The 17225-nt window shown below is 38.3% G+C and overlaps 1 protein-coding gene across 3 annotated transcripts; it reads right to left on the reverse strand.

Annotated features, from left to right (window-relative positions):
* Window positions 1-3211: 3211 nt before the first annotated feature.
* On the reverse strand, window positions 3212-15959 carry LOC116246653 (OVARIAN TUMOR DOMAIN-containing deubiquitinating enzyme 1). 3 transcript variants are annotated; one of them, XM_031618449.2, is made up of 10 exons: window positions 15784-15959; window positions 14342-14616; window positions 9803-9868; window positions 9499-9582; window positions 9227-9349; window positions 9008-9060; window positions 8641-8690; window positions 8468-8568; window positions 3727-3990; window positions 3212-3440 (listed from the first exon to the last, which is right to left on the reverse strand). In XM_031618449.2, the coding sequence occupies exons 2-9, from the start codon at window positions 14576-14578 to the stop codon at window positions 3745-3747; spliced, it is 960 nt and encodes a 319-aa protein (XP_031474309.1). In that variant the 5' UTR covers window positions 14579-14616; window positions 15784-15959; the 3' UTR covers window positions 3212-3440; window positions 3727-3744. The 3 variants fall into 3 exon arrangements, with proteins under 3 accessions (XP_031474309.1, XP_031474312.1, XP_049931880.1); XM_031618452.2 differs by lacking the exon at window positions 15784-15959 and adding an exon at window positions 15532-15757; XM_050075923.1 differs by lacking the exon at window positions 15784-15959 and adding an exon at window positions 15543-15756.
* Between the last annotated feature and the right edge of the window lie 1266 nt (window positions 15960-17225).

Below are 17225 nucleotides of genomic sequence, written 5' to 3' on the forward strand. Positions count from 1 at the left end.
AGAGGCGCACGGCAGACTTTTATGTTGGTCGACAGGGACGGAAGAGGGCAACGTCGTAATTATCTTGGATGGCGGAACTTCTTCTAGATCCGGCGGCTGACGTTCTCCGGTGGCAGATGAAGGTGCAATGGCGGCCGTTCGATTCCGGATGAACGGTCAGTAAAGGCCACGGCTTTCTTGCACCAGTCTGCCTTGTCGTGTTGCTGAAAAAGACGGGGGTTTTAGTTTTTAGCTTAAAGTGAGCATCGAACTCTTGACCTCCTCAAACGTGGATCTCACCAGTCCATGTGGCTTTCGAACGGCGCCATGCCGTGACGGAGCCTGCCATTCTTCTCAAACCACTCGGCCCGTTGGTCGGGACCAAGCAAAACATTTTTTTACGAATCATTAATTTTATAATTAATAAATTTTCAATTATCATTAGTTATATAATTAATAAATTTTAAATTTATCATTATTTATATAATTAATATTTTTTTAATTGATGTTGACGTAGTGATCTGAGTCTCGTATGACGGTTCCATGTAACTAAACACAGGTTTAACGAGATTCAACATGTAAATTCAAAGTGTGTACAAACAAGTTCCAAAAACATGTATGTCTCACGACGCTCTCGTCATTGGTTGATTGGAGCTCTGTTTTTAACTTAATCGGTCGCCAATTGGCAAAAAATATTATATTTTTAGGCAAAGTGAAAATATTATTTTAAAAAATAAAAAATAAAAACTTAAAAATTAAAAGTGAAGACTTTAAAAAATATTTAAAATCAATCGGCCAATATTCAATTCAAACTCAGCCATTTATGCATGAGTCGGGACTATTCCATCAAACATGTCAGACCATGTGGCTTTTGCTCATCATTTAAGTAGCAACTCTTCGGATTCCCCATCGGTTCTGGTTCTTTATGAATTCCATTTTCTATATCATTCCTTTGTTTCTCTTGTTAACTTCGTTGTTTGCTGCTATGGTCATAACTTCCTTGACGATCTTGGAGGTTGAAGATGAGTAAGAAAAATAGGATAACTAGAGAATTTCGATTTGAACAACGGAAGCTGAGTTGTCTATTGGCCTTTCTTTTCATATGAACGCAAGAAAATTAATTAAGGCTTGTTGACCATATGTCATGTCTGATGTTTGTCGTATGTAACTACTTAGCTAAACATTCAAAATTTGTAACCAAAAAAATAGTTGCAACATGAGCATTAGCAAGTAACAACCATTTATGATGCAACAATTGTTTGAGGTTCCTTCAACAGCTTATGATATTTTCATCAAAAGATTTTTGTTCTTTAACCATGCATCTAGCAACATTTCTATATATGTATATATATAGAAAAGCTTGCTAGCAGCCGAACGGCTAAATATTTAAAAGTTGTAGCTAAATGCAACATAAATTGTGGCCTAAAAACACTGCAAACTGTCGCTATCCATAAATTGGTGCTAGTGTTTCCATTGTGTGGTGTTCTTAGTGATGGCTTACTCTCACAGCTGACTAATTTCAATTCTATACATTTAAATTATCATATATATATATATATATATATATATATATATATATATATATATATATATATACACACAAAGAGAGAAAGAGATAAGGGAGGTGGGAGGGACAATAACTGATTCACTTAGCCTTTATAATCTCACACTCAACATTCTTCAATACCATCAAAATAGCACCCTTCAATGTTTGAACTCAGGACGCGGTTATAACATGCTATCCGACCCAACCAGTTACACTATCCATCACTTGGTATAGAGACTTGGTATAGAGAGAGAGAGAGAGAGAGAGAAATTGGTATATGCTTAACCATTTGCATAAAAGACAAAAGCCAGACCCCTTAAATTTATGTTGAAAATATTTCAAACAAAACTTGAACATCTTATTGTATTCATACGTATCAAGTTAGTATAACCATGTTCTACTAAAACTTGTTAAATTTGAAGGCACAATAGTACATTAAAAAAAAACAGAAAGACACAGATACTTCACCTTCTAACAATTGTAAGCAAAAGTGAGATACTTTAATACATTAATTATTTTTTGGTAAAATATTTATTTATTTTTCTTGCATTAATCATCTCGTATTTTTTTCCCTTCTTCCTAATGCAGACAAGCTAACCCTAGTGTCATTTAATACGCACTAGAACTGATTAAAAAATTTAAAAATAAAATAGAACGAAAAGGAGACCCCATAACTTTGTACAAAAGAGTCCTTTCTGATCCAAGCCACTCTAGTGGCATAAATTCCTCCCATTTGAAGAAAATTCGTGTCGCTTTCGTCTGGTGCAAGGTGATTACAATAAATTTTAATATAAGCCAAAATATTATTTTTCTAAATTTTTATATAAGATAAATAATGTTTTTAATTTACATATAAATTTTTAAAAACTAAGGGATGACCCATGGGGGCCCATATAGCTCCGCCCCTAGATACAACACCGTCTGACTCTGCCCCTAGATACAACACATGTTTGAAAGAGTTGAGTCAATCATTGACAGGTTTTCCTTTTCATTTTACAGTATTTTTTATTTTAATTTGTCAAAGGTAGTTCTGTTTTTTTTTTTTGGCAAAAAAAAAAAGTAACCTTGTAGTTTTTTCATTTTGTCCTTATTGACTGTACTCCAATGGACCATTAGATTGAGTTTTGCATTTACGTGAAAACATGCACCAGGACCACCCAATGCCTTTTACCACATGCACCAGGGACCATACATGCCCCATCTGTTAGTGCCATGGGTACTAACGGTCTAACAAACAAAAGATTTCAATCAATCATCATTTAAAAATTAAATGTTGAATATGACATTGATTAATCAGTAACGTATGAAAAACAAATAAAATACAAAAAAATGTTTTTTTTTTCTAAGAAGCACTTCAAAAAGGAAGAGACCTGGTTAACCCAACCACAAATTGCATAGCATTTTTCTTCTTTCTATATTTACTTAGGAGAAATTTCATTCGGTAAAAAACAGCCAAAAGTTATGCTACATCCTTGAACTCAACTCAGGTGTATAGCTGTATAGCACTTTGATTTAATTTAGAGTTGAAATTATACGCATTTCCCTCTCACTACCTGTCTTACTGGTAAAAGACAATCTCCTAAATTAACTTAAACCAATATCTAGTCAAGAAATATTTCTCTGTATATCCAAAATTTTACTCGGAAAAGGCTATCGCTCTTTTAAGAAGCTGTGATGCTAAGACTGTAAAACATCTACCATGATTTTTGGTTTTTCAGACAATCAGGACATCGCCAACTGTATAACATTTCTCCACACGCTCTGAATGATAAGATCAATCCATGCCCATTCACACATGGGAATCTTCAAGAAAAGATTATACAACTTTAGTCCATCATTCCACAAAAACAAAGTATGTAGCCTCATTCAATTCCCTTCTCTGTTGCTCAAGACCAGTCCTTCCACCGGCACGGCCCTGAAGCAGTAAAACTGGTCATGAAAAGAATAAACCGGCCCTTTGTGGCAAATGCACAATTGAGAACACGTGAATGAAAATAATCCTTGCATGGGCAGACCCACAGATTTTGTGCAAAAGAAAAAAAGGGGACTACAGCCAAATTTGTAAACCAGAGCCAAAAGACTCAAAATGACCAACATGCATATTGCACTTTTACATTTTGAGAATACCATTCGCTTTTGGGGTCACACAAATGCGTATGAGGTTTCTGAAACAAGGAAAGAGAGGGAAGGCAGCGACTCACCAGTCTGCTTGATAGAATTCACTTTGTGTAGAGAATGTCATAGTGTCCTGGTCGATAGAGCATCGTCACTAGTGGCTCCATACTCACTTGTGGAACTTCACCTGAGGGAACAAAATCATGATGGTTTACAGTAAGGTTGCCAGAGTCGCAAGAGCTACGGTCAAGATACACCACACGGATTGGCACACCCAATGTATCCGACAAAGCAATGATGTGGACATGGTCACTCTCCTCCCCCATGGGCTCCACTGATGTCTTGCAGAACTGATGCCAGAATTCAAGTATACAGAGGCAGTTAGGCAGAGAAGATTAAAGTAGTAGAGTGACCATAAGGAACCCGATAAAGTTACCCTGCTAGGCCCTCTCTAACATCCCCTGTATATACAATAGGTAAGTATATCTCCTTCATCAAGTGCATTTGTGTGTCTGTGTGTATATGTGTATATGTGTCTATGTGTGTGTGTGTGTGTGTGTGTATATGTGTATATGTGTGTGTGTGTGTGTGTGTGTGTGTGTGTGTGTGTGTGTGTGTATATGTGTGTGTGTGTGTGTAGGGGGGTGGGGAGGGGGGGACTGAACATCTCCCCAATCTCACTTAATGTAATGGCACAGTGATCAATGTAGCATAATTTATTTATTAAAATTTTAAAAAAAAATCTTTTCCAAAAGATAAGCATATGATCTTTTAAGCCATCAAACTTCAACTCAGTTGATTTCTTGCACATTAAATAAACTAAAGATAAAATTCATATATCTTTCTTCACCATGTAATCACTTAGTTGGATGGTTTTGGATGAGGCATGTAAGGGTAACACCCTCTTTCTCTCTAGACGTGCTATATCCCATCCACATGAAACAGAAAAAAGGATCATGATTCACCAAAGTAGACCTGCATATTTGAAAGGTACACCAGAATTCAAGCACTAATTATCAAAACAGGTCGGTTTCCCAACTCCACAAAGGCTTGTTTTGAGTTGCTTTGAGCAGCACTGGTAGCAGCCGCTAGCAAGCCCCACCCTTAATAGCAAAAGAACTCATGCACACACCTAACAAAGCCCTAATCCCCGATTAGGGTAATCCCTCCCAGAGGGATATGCAACTCAAAGACTGGATAGATGCCTGGACACACAACGCCCACCTTATTTATAAGGCCAACACTGGGTCTATTTTTAGGACCGACCATTAAGACAGTTACGATCCAAGACCCAGCGACTAACAATCTCCTCCCTTTGAAAAACACCTTGTCTTCAAGGTGTGAAGAAAATTTGGTGATTGTGAGAGGCCTTCTTGCACTTGAACACCTCCCTGCCATGTCCTGAATCAAAATCTGTACGGATCAAAAAGTGATTACTATCCAAGGACCTGATGCCATGATTTTATGTATGCGCCTTGCTTGCACCCCATGACCACCTAATCTCGGGGTCTCCCATATGCTATCAGACTTAGATAGCTGTTGGTCAGCCACAGAATGCATGCGTTTCTGAAGAAATAGCAGTTGCAGGACCACCTTTGAATTTACTGCCAGATTGACCTCATGTAGAAGATGCACCTGATCAATTTCTAATTTTTCTTGGCATAATTGATCAGGAAGTGATTTCAGTCGTGCCCAATAACCATATCCTTCACCTTGGCTGCTGTTTGATAATTGCAAATCCTGCATGTAAAATTCCATATGGCCCCAACAACAATAATTAGAAAGGGATCTTCTCTTCCATGTAAACGAACACCCTTATCCTCACATCTCACATGAAATTGCAAATGTAGAACTCGACAATACCCCTATCTCTTTAGTTGGCACCCATGCCCCGTGAACATATAAAATGTTATCCTTGTCAATTACCCAACAACATTGTGATCCACTGGTATTATCAACAAAAGAAGAACCAAGCCCCCTCAATCCAACACAAGAAGTTCGTAGATTCTTAGTTGTATTTTCCATATCCCACATGATAAAGTCAGCATAAGCAGAGCTCATTGTGTATGCAACTGACCCCAAGTTCTCCAGCAGGTGACCACCATTATAAAAAGAATAATTAGTACAAATTTCTTTTGTCTTTTGTACCTTTTAACGGTCCATTTTGTTCAGGAATAGGATAGCTACTATCTCTATCTTTCCCATGACGAGATCCGTAGATGGATATGCTAAGGAGTCATCCGATCTCTAAAGCACCCTTGAATGGTTGGTATGGTTGTATTTGGGAGGCTGTCTCTATAAGAGTGAACTGCACAAAGCCCCTTCCCTAGTGCAAGCAAAAAAACTACCTCGTGGATGGCCATATAACAGTAATGTTTGTTCCATGGTAGCTTCCATGCACTGAACTCGTGCTTCCACACCCGATATGAACTCTATGGCAATGCATTCTCAGCGGTGAGTAATAGTCTTACGCGGTATTGATGGCAGGAATCCAAGTATGTTCCTTAGCTGCAACTCCCTTCCAGGATCAGCCCCAAAAACGTGGTGGTAGTTTACTGAACTCCTCCAATAAATGGCCCAAAGCTGCCTTTTTTGCTTTGGCATCCAACAGCTGGAAACAACCTTGGGACTAGATGACATGAGGACAATCTGGCCAAGTGTTGTATCTCTCCTAGTTCTTGCAGCTTCCCAATCTTCAACAAGTTTAAGGGCACTCGTTGACTCCCAACACATTACATCCATGCAAAAGGTATTCCCTCTTATGGCTTGAGCAATTTCAGCAAAAGAAACATTAACAACTGGTAACCACCACTGGCATACTTCAACCGAGGTAGGCTCTCGTTCATCATTCCATGCTGAAAAACATCGAATTATAGCACCTACCCTTGAAGAAGGTGGCACTGATGCACTTGCTAAGATACTCAATGTCTCTGAGTGGCATCCACTGGTGACAATAGTTCGAGTAAAAATTTGACGCCCTAGTGCTATCCCCCCTAGAGAAAAACCACTAATAAGCAGTGCAAATTTCACAAGACGAAAAGGGTCGTCTTTGTCAAAACGGTGCAAGAAAGGATGCTACTTTGTCAAAAATATCTTGGTTGGAAGTGTCATTGCTTATTCATATGACCCTAACTGTTATTGTCCCCATTTCTGCACTGACTAGAAAAGAATCCATCCAAGTTATTGCCATGTTCAGAACGCTACTAGGATGCTTTGGGTGCATCTGGTGGAATGTCATTCCGACCACCCACAACATCCAGAGGGACTGGTAACTCATCCATGCCTTCACATGAGCAGAAATCCTTGGATGGGCAGTAGGGACACCTTGTTACCATAGGTGCTGACGTAGTAAATGAGTCCCACAAATGATCTTCAATGCCATCCCTTACCACTGCAGTAGTTTGATCAGTAGTTAAAGGAGGAATACTGAAATTTCTATCCTAAATTTATAATACAATTCAAGAGTTTCTCTGTCGAAGCCGCCCACAATCCCCTTGTTCTGCAAAAACTCTACACAAAGTTGTGACGATTGTCGATTGTATCAATTGTTGAGTGAGCCATGTCGGTTCTCCAATTTCAAGTGACGGTTGTACCAAATGTTCTAGAGGCCTCTGCATACTTAGATGCTCATATGTAACATACCTTTTGGCAAGAGAACACCACTTCCATGCTGTTTTGTGCAATCTCCTCTTTTTGCCTCCCAAACACCCATGTTTCGTTGAAGCCTTGCACGACCTCCTCTTGTAACTCTTCACCATTACTAGGGTAACGGAAGCAATCTGCAGAGAGGACTCTCTTTTCTGCTGCTGGTACTGATTTGCAGAGATCGGGTTGTTTGTGAGCTGATTCGTAATGCCTATACCTGTTGACAGTGAGGGTTCTGAGGTTTGATGCATCTCTCCCTTATCATCCTTCCACTCTTCTCAGCTCTTTTGAGGCTGAGCAATGGGATGGTCTGTAAGAGCCATCTGGTAGCCCATGTTGTATAGCATTTCTTCTAACAATACCCTCATCAGCCGCTGTTCTGCCAACATCCTCTGCAACTTCTCCTCCATGCTAGTCAATGTCAGATTCATCTTTGCAAAGGTACTCTCTAATATTCTTTTTTTCTGTCGACCAGTGCTGGCCCTGATACCAGTAGGTAGCAGCCGCTACCAAGCCCCTACCCTTAACAGCAAAATAACTCACACACACACCTAACAAAGCCCTAGTCCCCGATTAGGGTAATCCCTCCCAGAGGGTTATGCAACTCAAAGACTGGATAGATGCCTGGACACACAACACCTGCTTATAAAGCCAACACTGGTCTATTTTTAGGACCAACCCTTAAGACAGTTATGATCCAAGACCCGGCAACTAACAAGCACTAACATGTTGGACCTTGAGCTTTGCAGCACAAAGTGGCAAAGCATGATAAGCATCAAGCTCTGCCTCACAGACTAGTGCGAAAGCATGAAGGTTAAGAATGCAATGAAATTTCAAGGGAGCCCAGTTCATTTACTCATGGAAGTTTAAACCTTAAGACACCTGCTTGACAAGACCCTGGATCCCAACCCATACACACCTAGGCTGGTGGCAATTTTGTCGTGCCAGGGAGTGGATTCACATGTAGGAATCTAAGTATCTGACTGGACCTGCCATGCATAATAGATAATGACAGATGTCCTCCAAAAACAAAAAAGGTAGGCAAAGGATTGGTTACTGCGAAATAAAATCGTTCTAGTTTGTAACTCCCTAATTTTAACATAAAAAATATGCATATTAAAGAAATTCATGTGGCAACTGACACAGCATAGAAAACAAGAAGTAAGGTCACTTCAAATGTACCTGATCCACTGTTCCATTGCTCAAGCCCATAATAAATGGTTCAAAAAACTCAGAGCGCTGACGTATTTCACCCGATGTGACAAATCTAAAGAACATCACAACTAACCAAGAAATTTTGTCTCATGAGTTACTCTTCAAAATGATGCTAGAACCAAAAAGGTGGTTTCTCTTACCATATTCAGAAACAAGAGGGTCACGGCTCCTTTTTACAAGCTCATCATGGCTGTAAATAATGTAAGTACCAGAGTTAAACCATTAAATGTACTACACCAGAACAAAACTGATGAACCTACACATGACTATATCTAAAGAAGTCCATCCCATGTGGACTGGGGATAGGGATGTGCCATGAAAAAAAAAATCAAGAATAAATGCTGACTGGTTCAAACTTGGTTTGACATGCTTGGCTTTAAAATGGTGTACCTGGATCAGGACCTATATTTACTCATGTCATTGAGGAGCAACCTTAGACTAGCTATGTAATTCATTCACCTCATTCTTATATACTCCTCTAAGAAACAAAATTATTGCAGAAATTACCTTATGGAGGTCTCTCTTCCTCCAATAACATTATCCAGCTGCTCGATGAAAAGCTGATAAAACAAAAAAAAAAAGCCAAAAGATATTATGCCCTCAAATAAAACCATGCCATGAACCAAGAAAAAACAAATATTAAGGACAATGAATAGCTACAGAGGATAAAGGCAGAAGAAAAACGAAATGTTTTGCCATCATATTCAAAAAATGAAAAAGAAATACCTCAAAAAAATCCTCAAAGGTAAACTCTGTGTATCCTAACCCCAGCAAAGTCTTCTTGCATTGCTCAATTTTCTTTTTGATACGATCAACTTCCTTTGTGTCTTGTGTTTCCAAAATATGCTCCTAATCCGTAACCTCAAGATTTCTTGTTAGCTGATACCAGAGAATCAATCCAAGTTTCCAACCACCCTCCCACACAATAGATGGAAAAAAGGGAACTAAATCACAGATAATTGATATATGATTGAAAAACTTCAGGGAATCACCATTACCAGATACGAGAACATGAAACACCGATAAAAGCAATTTCCATCTCCTCTTGTACGCCTAATTGCAGCATATTGTTCACCAAGCAACTAGACCATGAAAACTTGTTCAAAATGCAGATATAGGATAGACATAAATACGACAAGAGAGAGAGAGAGAGAGAGAGAGAGCACATCCAATGCCCTGCATTATTCTCACAAGCCTATAGATTCAGGGAGAGGATGATCACTTTTAAAAGAAAAGATACCTGTTGAAGTGTTGATGCAAAACAAAGATATATGCTAGATTTCAAAAATGACAATGCCATACCTTGATTTTGGCCTGCAGGACAGGGCTGCCAGATGCATATTCTGCGGCTAAAGCTGAGATAGGTTCCTGCATAAGCAACATCTAATTCCATAAATATTCACTTCTTTATCAGCTAGGCCATCTAGAATGTGTAACAAGCATTAAGAACTTATTAGGCATCATGAACATCAATGGCACTAAACTTTAGTCAAAAGCAGGCCTAGGCAAGTAAAAACAGAGCCTAATTCACCTTGCAAGCCCTACTAGGTGAGGAACCTAGCTACAACCTAGGTCTGCCTGGGTGACTTAAAAATGTGCTCGAACTTTTTTAGAACTGTAATTCAGCCTTTTTTTAAATTTTAAGCAAATGAAAGAGAAAAGGAGCCAGTCGAGGACCATGGTGAGAGACTGAGAGGTACACCCTTTCTCCTTCCCCTCCTTTCTTTTTCTTCTTCTTCATCTTCTTCCACCATCCCAGTTCACCATCCTCCTCTCACTTTTTCCTTTTCTCTATATGCATATTTTGCTAAATATATTTGTAAAAATTGCCGAATATTATGCTTATTGATTAATATAAGTAAATATAGCTTAACATTATACTGAGACTGAGTATATGTGGAATACATGATGACATTCTGCAATATAGTTAATATGGTTGGGAATGGTAGAGAACGCCGTTTTTAGTATTAGTATTCATATATGCTTTGTTGTTATTGCTGATTTTTCTTGTTCTGCTGAACCCAAAATTATATTCTGACTATGTATATGTCTGTGTGTGTGTTTTATTGCTGAATTATGAACTAAGATAAATACAAATGTCAATATAACTCACATTGTTAATTTTAATCCATGTAATTTGTTTTTCCTTTTTGCAATTGTCCGAACACATAAATACTTGGAGTTCTTATGTTAGTTTTAGATAGTTTCATCTTTCAATATTGTGAGCCCCATATATAAAATGACGACAAATATTCTTCTGGAATCCAATAATGGAATATCAAATGTGCTGCTCTAACTTGCTTTTATTTACTCATCCAGCCTATGCCCCGAATAGGCCTCTCTGAAGGTCCACAGCCCAGACATGCCCAGCATTTTCAATGACTTCATAACTTAGGCCACGTTTGATGGCCTGGATTTTTTTGAGGGGGAATTTTTTCAAGGGTAAATTCTCCACGGTAAACTGACAGGACGGTAAATTTTCCTTTTTCTTGTTTCAGGCCATGTTTGATGGCCTCAGGAAAATTCTTTCTAGAAAAAAATTTTTGACCGTTAAAGGGATATCATTTCTCACGTAACAAATATGCATATCAGAAATGTTAACCAGTGCCATAACATAGCAAAAAATATTGCAGGAGAGGGGGGAGGGGGAGATAGAGAGGGAGAGCATCATAGACTGCAAAATGAAAATCTTTGATGAATGGCATCATGGATGAAGGTAGAAGCAGGTCGTCGGAGGAAAAGCGACAGCAAACGATAAAAGAGCAGCAATTCAGAGTTGCTTCCTTTCACCCCCAAAATCACAAAAAAAGGACATCTGATATCAAAATCATGTCTTCAGAATAGAAACGAAGGCGAAGTGGACAATGTCGCTGGAGGAGGAACGAAACTAGCCGCCGAGAATAGTAGCAGGGTATTTTGCCGGAACAGCAACACGGCAATCCAAGCCTAGATAGTCCGATAGATGCGTCTATCTCCGAAAACAGATGGGTCGATCATCGGAAGCTGAGGAACAAGCTCTGAATCGATATTTGGAACAGTAACTTTTGCGGAGAAAAGGGGAACGAAGTAGAGATGGGGCGAAAGAGGGGAAGTGGAACGAGCTTATCTGTGAAGAAATACGATCGCCCAGCCGGCTCCATGATGAGAAGAGAATCGAAGGAGCTCGGTCGAACGGAGGAGGAAGATGCGATAGCGAGGGAGAAAGTGCTTGGTCGATCGGTAGATGAAGAGGCGGTGGCGAGGGAGAGGAGCGTGATGGAAGAAGAACGCGCACGATGGAAGAAACCCTAATGGGCAAAAAAAAATCGTCGAAAAAAAGTCGGACCCTCATGGGTCCGACTTTTTTTCAAGGTAAATTTACCCTGGAAATCGATTTTGAGCGCGGTAAAGTTTCCCACGTTTGATGGCGCTGGTTGAAAGCGTACAAAAAAGGAAAAAACCCCCGATGAACAGTATTTTTCCTAGCCATCAAGCGTGGCAGATAAGTGACCACAGCCTGGCCAGTTAACATAATGAATAATAAAAATGAAATTTGCTAGAAAATATTCACTGAATCAATTACGTAAAAGAGAAAAAATAGACAAAATATTTCCAAAAACTAAGATGAAAATTAGGTTGAAGGGTGACAACATAAACGAATCATCGCCCATTGGTGTTCCCAAATTGTGCTCCCACTAACTCTTTGTGTAGCTACAAATCTATTTAAAACTTTCAGTTGAAGGGCAATAACTAGAAGAAAAATTGGTTAAAACACCCTGCTTAAAGTTAATAACAGTTTCGTAATTAAATCCTTTAGGAAAAGAGTGGTGGATGCTCTGCATTTCAATTTCAGAGCAGTTAAGAAATAAGTAGATAAAATAAATGGGCCCAGTAATGTCACTTCATCTTTATTAGGGTGCCTCAAGTTTCGAGGACATACTCCAGGCTTCATTAGAAGTTTGAAACAAAGGAAAAGTTCAGAAAGTAAGGAGAAGTTTTTGACTAGATACTAATCTGTAGGAAGAGAAAGAATGTTAGTCTAACCAACTCAATTATTCATCAGACAATAATCCAACATTCATTTCTTTTTCCTTTAACTCTTTTTCTTCTGAAGGAGGGAAAAAAAGGGAAAACACAAAATTATTTTTCTATTTTATGATGTTTCTATTATAAAAATACAAAATTCATTTGATAATTATGCCATGATGTTCTTTGTTTCTAACTGTTCTCTTGTCCAATTTCATGGAGCATTAGTTAAAGCACTGTTGTTTTGTATTGCAGTTTCCTGTCTCTGTGGAAAAACCACAAATCATCACAAAATACAACTAACATTTTCTTTTACGTCTCATAAAGTCACAACTAAATTCCTTGTGCATTTATAGGGATTCAGAGATACTGTGCAAAACTGAGTTCTAGAAAAGGATATTTCAGCAGTTTTTGGTAGAAAACTTTTGTCATGTAGGGATAAGAACTGCAGCTATAAAATAGGATAATTGTCTCATGGGCAAGGCAAGAATGGCCTTTCAGGTCCAGAGCTTCTGTGTGAGGTTGCTGGCTTTTTTGTGATACCGGATGGTGCTTAGCATCCAGTCCCTTGTGTTGCAGCAACTAATTTTTTCTGTCTCAATGGTTTTCTCTCGACGCCCTTTTTTTTTTCTTTTGGATGGTTCAGGTTCAGGCTACTCCTTCGTTTGCAATAAAAAGATTGGGAGCCTACCTCCCAGTATGTTCTCCTGGAAATTCCTTGTGCATTTTGCTCGTGGAGGTAACATCATAATTGCAGAATCAAAATCCAGCTGGCATATGCAACTTGGCCGCAAGAAATCAATTATCTTAACACTTTATTGTCACCAAGGCTCATAAGAGAAATATGGGCCTTGCTAGTTGGCTTATGTTCAGCTCAAAAAAGTACCAGATCAAACTCATGAATAGGCTAGCTACAAGCAAACAAAACTACATTTAGGACAGCTTGGTTTGTGCAGACTTTTTTTACTAGTAACAAATATATTTTATAGTACATTGTGGAAAATTAAGGTCTACAGTTTGCAATTAACCAAATTCTACAGCCTAGAAGGTTGCAAGATTCAAAAAATGTCTTTATTTTGTAAATTAGTTGGTTTAAGATTGTCCCAGCAAGCTTAAGAATTATAAAGCTCAAATATTCTATTGTTTTAGCATCAAAAGTTTGTAAATAGACCAGCTTGGTTTCAGCTTGTAGCCTTGTACTTTGTGGTGGTCTAGAGTTTTCTTCGGCTTGTGCAAAAACTAAGTGAGCCTGAATACCTCTGTTCTGTTTGTTCAACTAGCTTAAGAGCCCTAATTGTCACCAACTTTTTGTCAATTGATAGCAGTTTTAGACCTCTACACCATTTATCAACATCGCATAGCCTTCAATTGGATGGAACGATTAACAATCTAGAGAAAAATAAAAAAGAAAATCACTCAGATCAACACAGAACTTATAATATTTATGAAACACAAGGGCAACAAAGTCAAAAGGAAAAGTATTATGAAATAAAGAATGACAAAATTGGAAGGAAAAGTAGCAGTTCCATATTTCAGCATGCCATTTCTCTCTCTCTCTCTCTCGCCCGCCCCCCCCCCAAAACCATTTTGGGAGACATACACATAGCAATCAAGAAATTTTAAGACTAAAAAAACAATAATCCTGTCGGACAGAAGTAACCAACCACTGAACTAATGAATAACTTATAAAGTAGGTAAAGGAGACTCATCAAAAAGGGAACCAGAAGATTATACAAATTTACCAGTTCCCCAGAATGAGCACCAATATCATTAAGTTTTCAAGGTTCTTACTAAAACAGTACCAGAGAAGATAATTTTGGAGATCCCAAAACATGCCTTGTCGCCCACAAAGGGCATCTTGGTGGCCTCTTCTGCCTGAATTGCAGACTGCTGTTGCATGATCTCATCATCCCTCACATTAACCCAATCCAAGGTTTCAGCAGGAACATTCTTCTCGATACCATGCTTAGTCTCTTCTTCCACAGACTTCCCTCGTTGCATTTTCCTATCGGCAGGAACATTGTTCTCGATATTTTGCTCAGTTTCCTCTTCCACAGAGTTCCCTTGTTGCATTTTCCTTTCCCTTTTCTTCCGTCTTTGGATAACCTTATCTGCTGATTTGACAATTATAGACAGGCAATAAAAATGCTATAATGGATCGACAAATCATTCCGACAAAAACAACAAAGGAAAAAATCAAGGCAACGGTTCTTGAGGCAAAGACGAAAGAAATTAATAACAGACATAAACGAACAAGATATCAAGTCCCGAAAGAGGACAATTGCTCCATTGCATACTAGACTAAAGCACCACATATTTCTTTATTACAAGAGACTCGGATTTTAAAAACCTGCAAATTCTCGTTCAATTTCATTTGAAATAATGTGAATAATGATAAGCCGCAACGAAGGTATCGCTACTTTCTAGGCGTTCATAGCTCGGACAAGGTCTTACCCTTGTCTCCACTTACACGGTTGGACCAATTCAACAAGGACATTTACACCCTATCTGCCACAACCCATTTTCACCTTACGAATGGGAGTGAAGATTTTCTCTAATGCCTAGCGGTGAGATCTTTTCGCCTTAGCCAAATCTTAATCTTGCCTTTTATCGGCATCCTCCTATTCGGACACAATAAGAGTTCATCCAGGAAAGAATTCTCATTGTCAAGTTCCACCTTGGATGCGTTTCCAAGACATTATTTCTGCAATATATCCCCACAATCAACGGCGGCATAACAATTTCACTTCCACTCTCGCATCTTGGTATTCCTTGGCCAGGTTATCCATTATAAGAGCAAAAGAAGAAGTTCCAGATATGCGGGGAACATCATGGAAGATTTCATTTATAGATTTCTTCGTCGCAATTAAGAAATAGCAAAAGTCATTTGCTGTTTCTTAACAACACAGGCTTGTTATCAGTTTGTCGTTGTGCTCTAACTCAAGAACATGGATGACGACGCTTAGACTGACAAAGCAAGAAACAAGACAGACGAGGAATTCAAGAAACTATGGAGCGTGAAGCACCAAGAAAGAACCAGGGGGTTGAAGCTCCACCAACTCCAAGGTGCGGGGAATCGCCGTCCGCCCTTAAATTTAGCGTGGTTTGGGAGAACAGATCCTAAATTAACACTTCAAGGGACGAGAGACGCACGCAGATTTATTCAAATCAGATCACAAAACCCCTTTCAAGATGAATCAATAATCGTAAATATTAAGGCCGCTGGCCATAGAGAGAGAGTGAGAGAGAGAGAGACTCCGACGGCAAGAAGATCTCACGAGTAAATGTCGGCGGCCTGAATGGGAGAGAGTCGCAACCGGATATTGGGAAATCGCCGGCAGGGAGAGCAAGTATTGGGAAAGGGGAGGAGGGACCCGCCGATTGCACCAAAAAGCCAAAAGCTTCTTCTTCGTCGTCTTCAGGCGAAAAAAATCTTGCAACCTAAAAGGACGGAAGAGATATCTGCTTCAGTTAGTTTTTTTCTTTTATATTACAAAACCACACGCAAATTGATGCGAAAATTTTCTTCGAGAAACTAAAGTTTTGATATACGAATTTTCTACGAAAATAATTTAAATTATAGGAAATGACGAAAATAATTTAAATTATAGGAAATGACGAAAATAATTTAAATTATAGGAAATGACGAAAATAATTTTACGTTCTTATTTATTTTCATTGTAAGTCTTATTTTTTGTGCAATTTGAGATGTTAAATAAAAAAAATCAGAAGTTACGTTTTTTTATTTCGTTAAATCGCCTTGTTCTTTTAGGGAAAGCTTTCACTTAATTATATTTTTTGATTGACGCACAAAATCTCCAGAATTCCTTTATTTTTATGGGTAGATTGTATAACTTTCTTATGACTAACAAACTGAAAAGCGACATTTGAACTTACTTTAACCTATGAATATTCTTTCTTGTGAAGCAATATAGAACTCACTTTTTGTGAGTTCATGGTAGAGAAGTAAACGAGTGCTATTTGGCTTTTGAGTTTTCCATTTTTTCACAGTATCTTTTACTTTCTAAATTTAAATTGTATACATCCTAATATTTCACTTTCATATTTCTTAAAGGTATAAAAGAGTTGTCCTCTTTTGAGAGTTGTCCTCTTTTGAGATCTCATATTAACTTCAACAGCTAAGCTTTTCAATATTTGCTCAAGACAAACCAACTTAGTTCAAAACTTTCAAGATCGTACCGTTCTACTTTCAAGGTTTAGTCTTGCTTTGCAAAGGTTGTGTTTGAAGGTTGTGTTTGTCACCGTTTGCAGTAAAAAAATGATAATGCAACGTAACGCAACAATAATTACGAGATTGGAAGCTTGGACCCTTTGACCACGTGTTACCTTAATGCCCGATTGTACTGCACCTCTTTAAACATAACAATTGCTAATTATAAGAGCTAATTATTTTCTTGAACTTAGGTTCTAGATCTCATCAAGTGATGCTGATCACATTTTCTTCTTTAACTAAGTTTGAAAGAAAAACATTTTAAAAGGACAATGTGAAATTTCAAACTTTTTAATATTGTAAAACAATATAATTTGGTCTAAGACGTTCCTGTTTGGCAGTTGTCCAAAGAAAATATTAAAAGTCCTGAACTCAATTTATTTAAAAAAAAAAAAGAAAGAAAAACCATCACAAAAATGTAAATCTTAATGTTGTATTTGATAGCTTTGAACCTTATATTCGATATTGCAAAAAAAGGTGTGCTTTGGT

This window comes from Nymphaea colorata, chromosome 2 (genome assembly GCF_008831285.2).
Source record: "Nymphaea colorata isolate Beijing-Zhang1983 chromosome 2, ASM883128v2, whole genome shotgun sequence".
NCBI classification, from domain to species: Eukaryota; Viridiplantae; Streptophyta; class Magnoliopsida; order Nymphaeales; family Nymphaeaceae; genus Nymphaea; species Nymphaea colorata.

Coding starts and splice junctions, on each gene's coding strand:
- LOC116246653 (XM_031618449.2), bottom strand. CDS start 14,578: ATGCAACAAGGGAACTCTGTGGAAGAGGAAACTGAGCAAAATATCGAG. Junction 9,350..9,498: donor GTTTCATGTTCTCGTATCTG/GTAATGGTGATT, acceptor GTTACGGATTAG/GAGCATATTTTGGAAACACA. Junction 8,569..8,640: donor CCCTCTTGTTTCTGAATATG/GTAAGAGAAACC, acceptor TTTCTTGGTTAG/TTGTGATGTTCTTTAGATTT.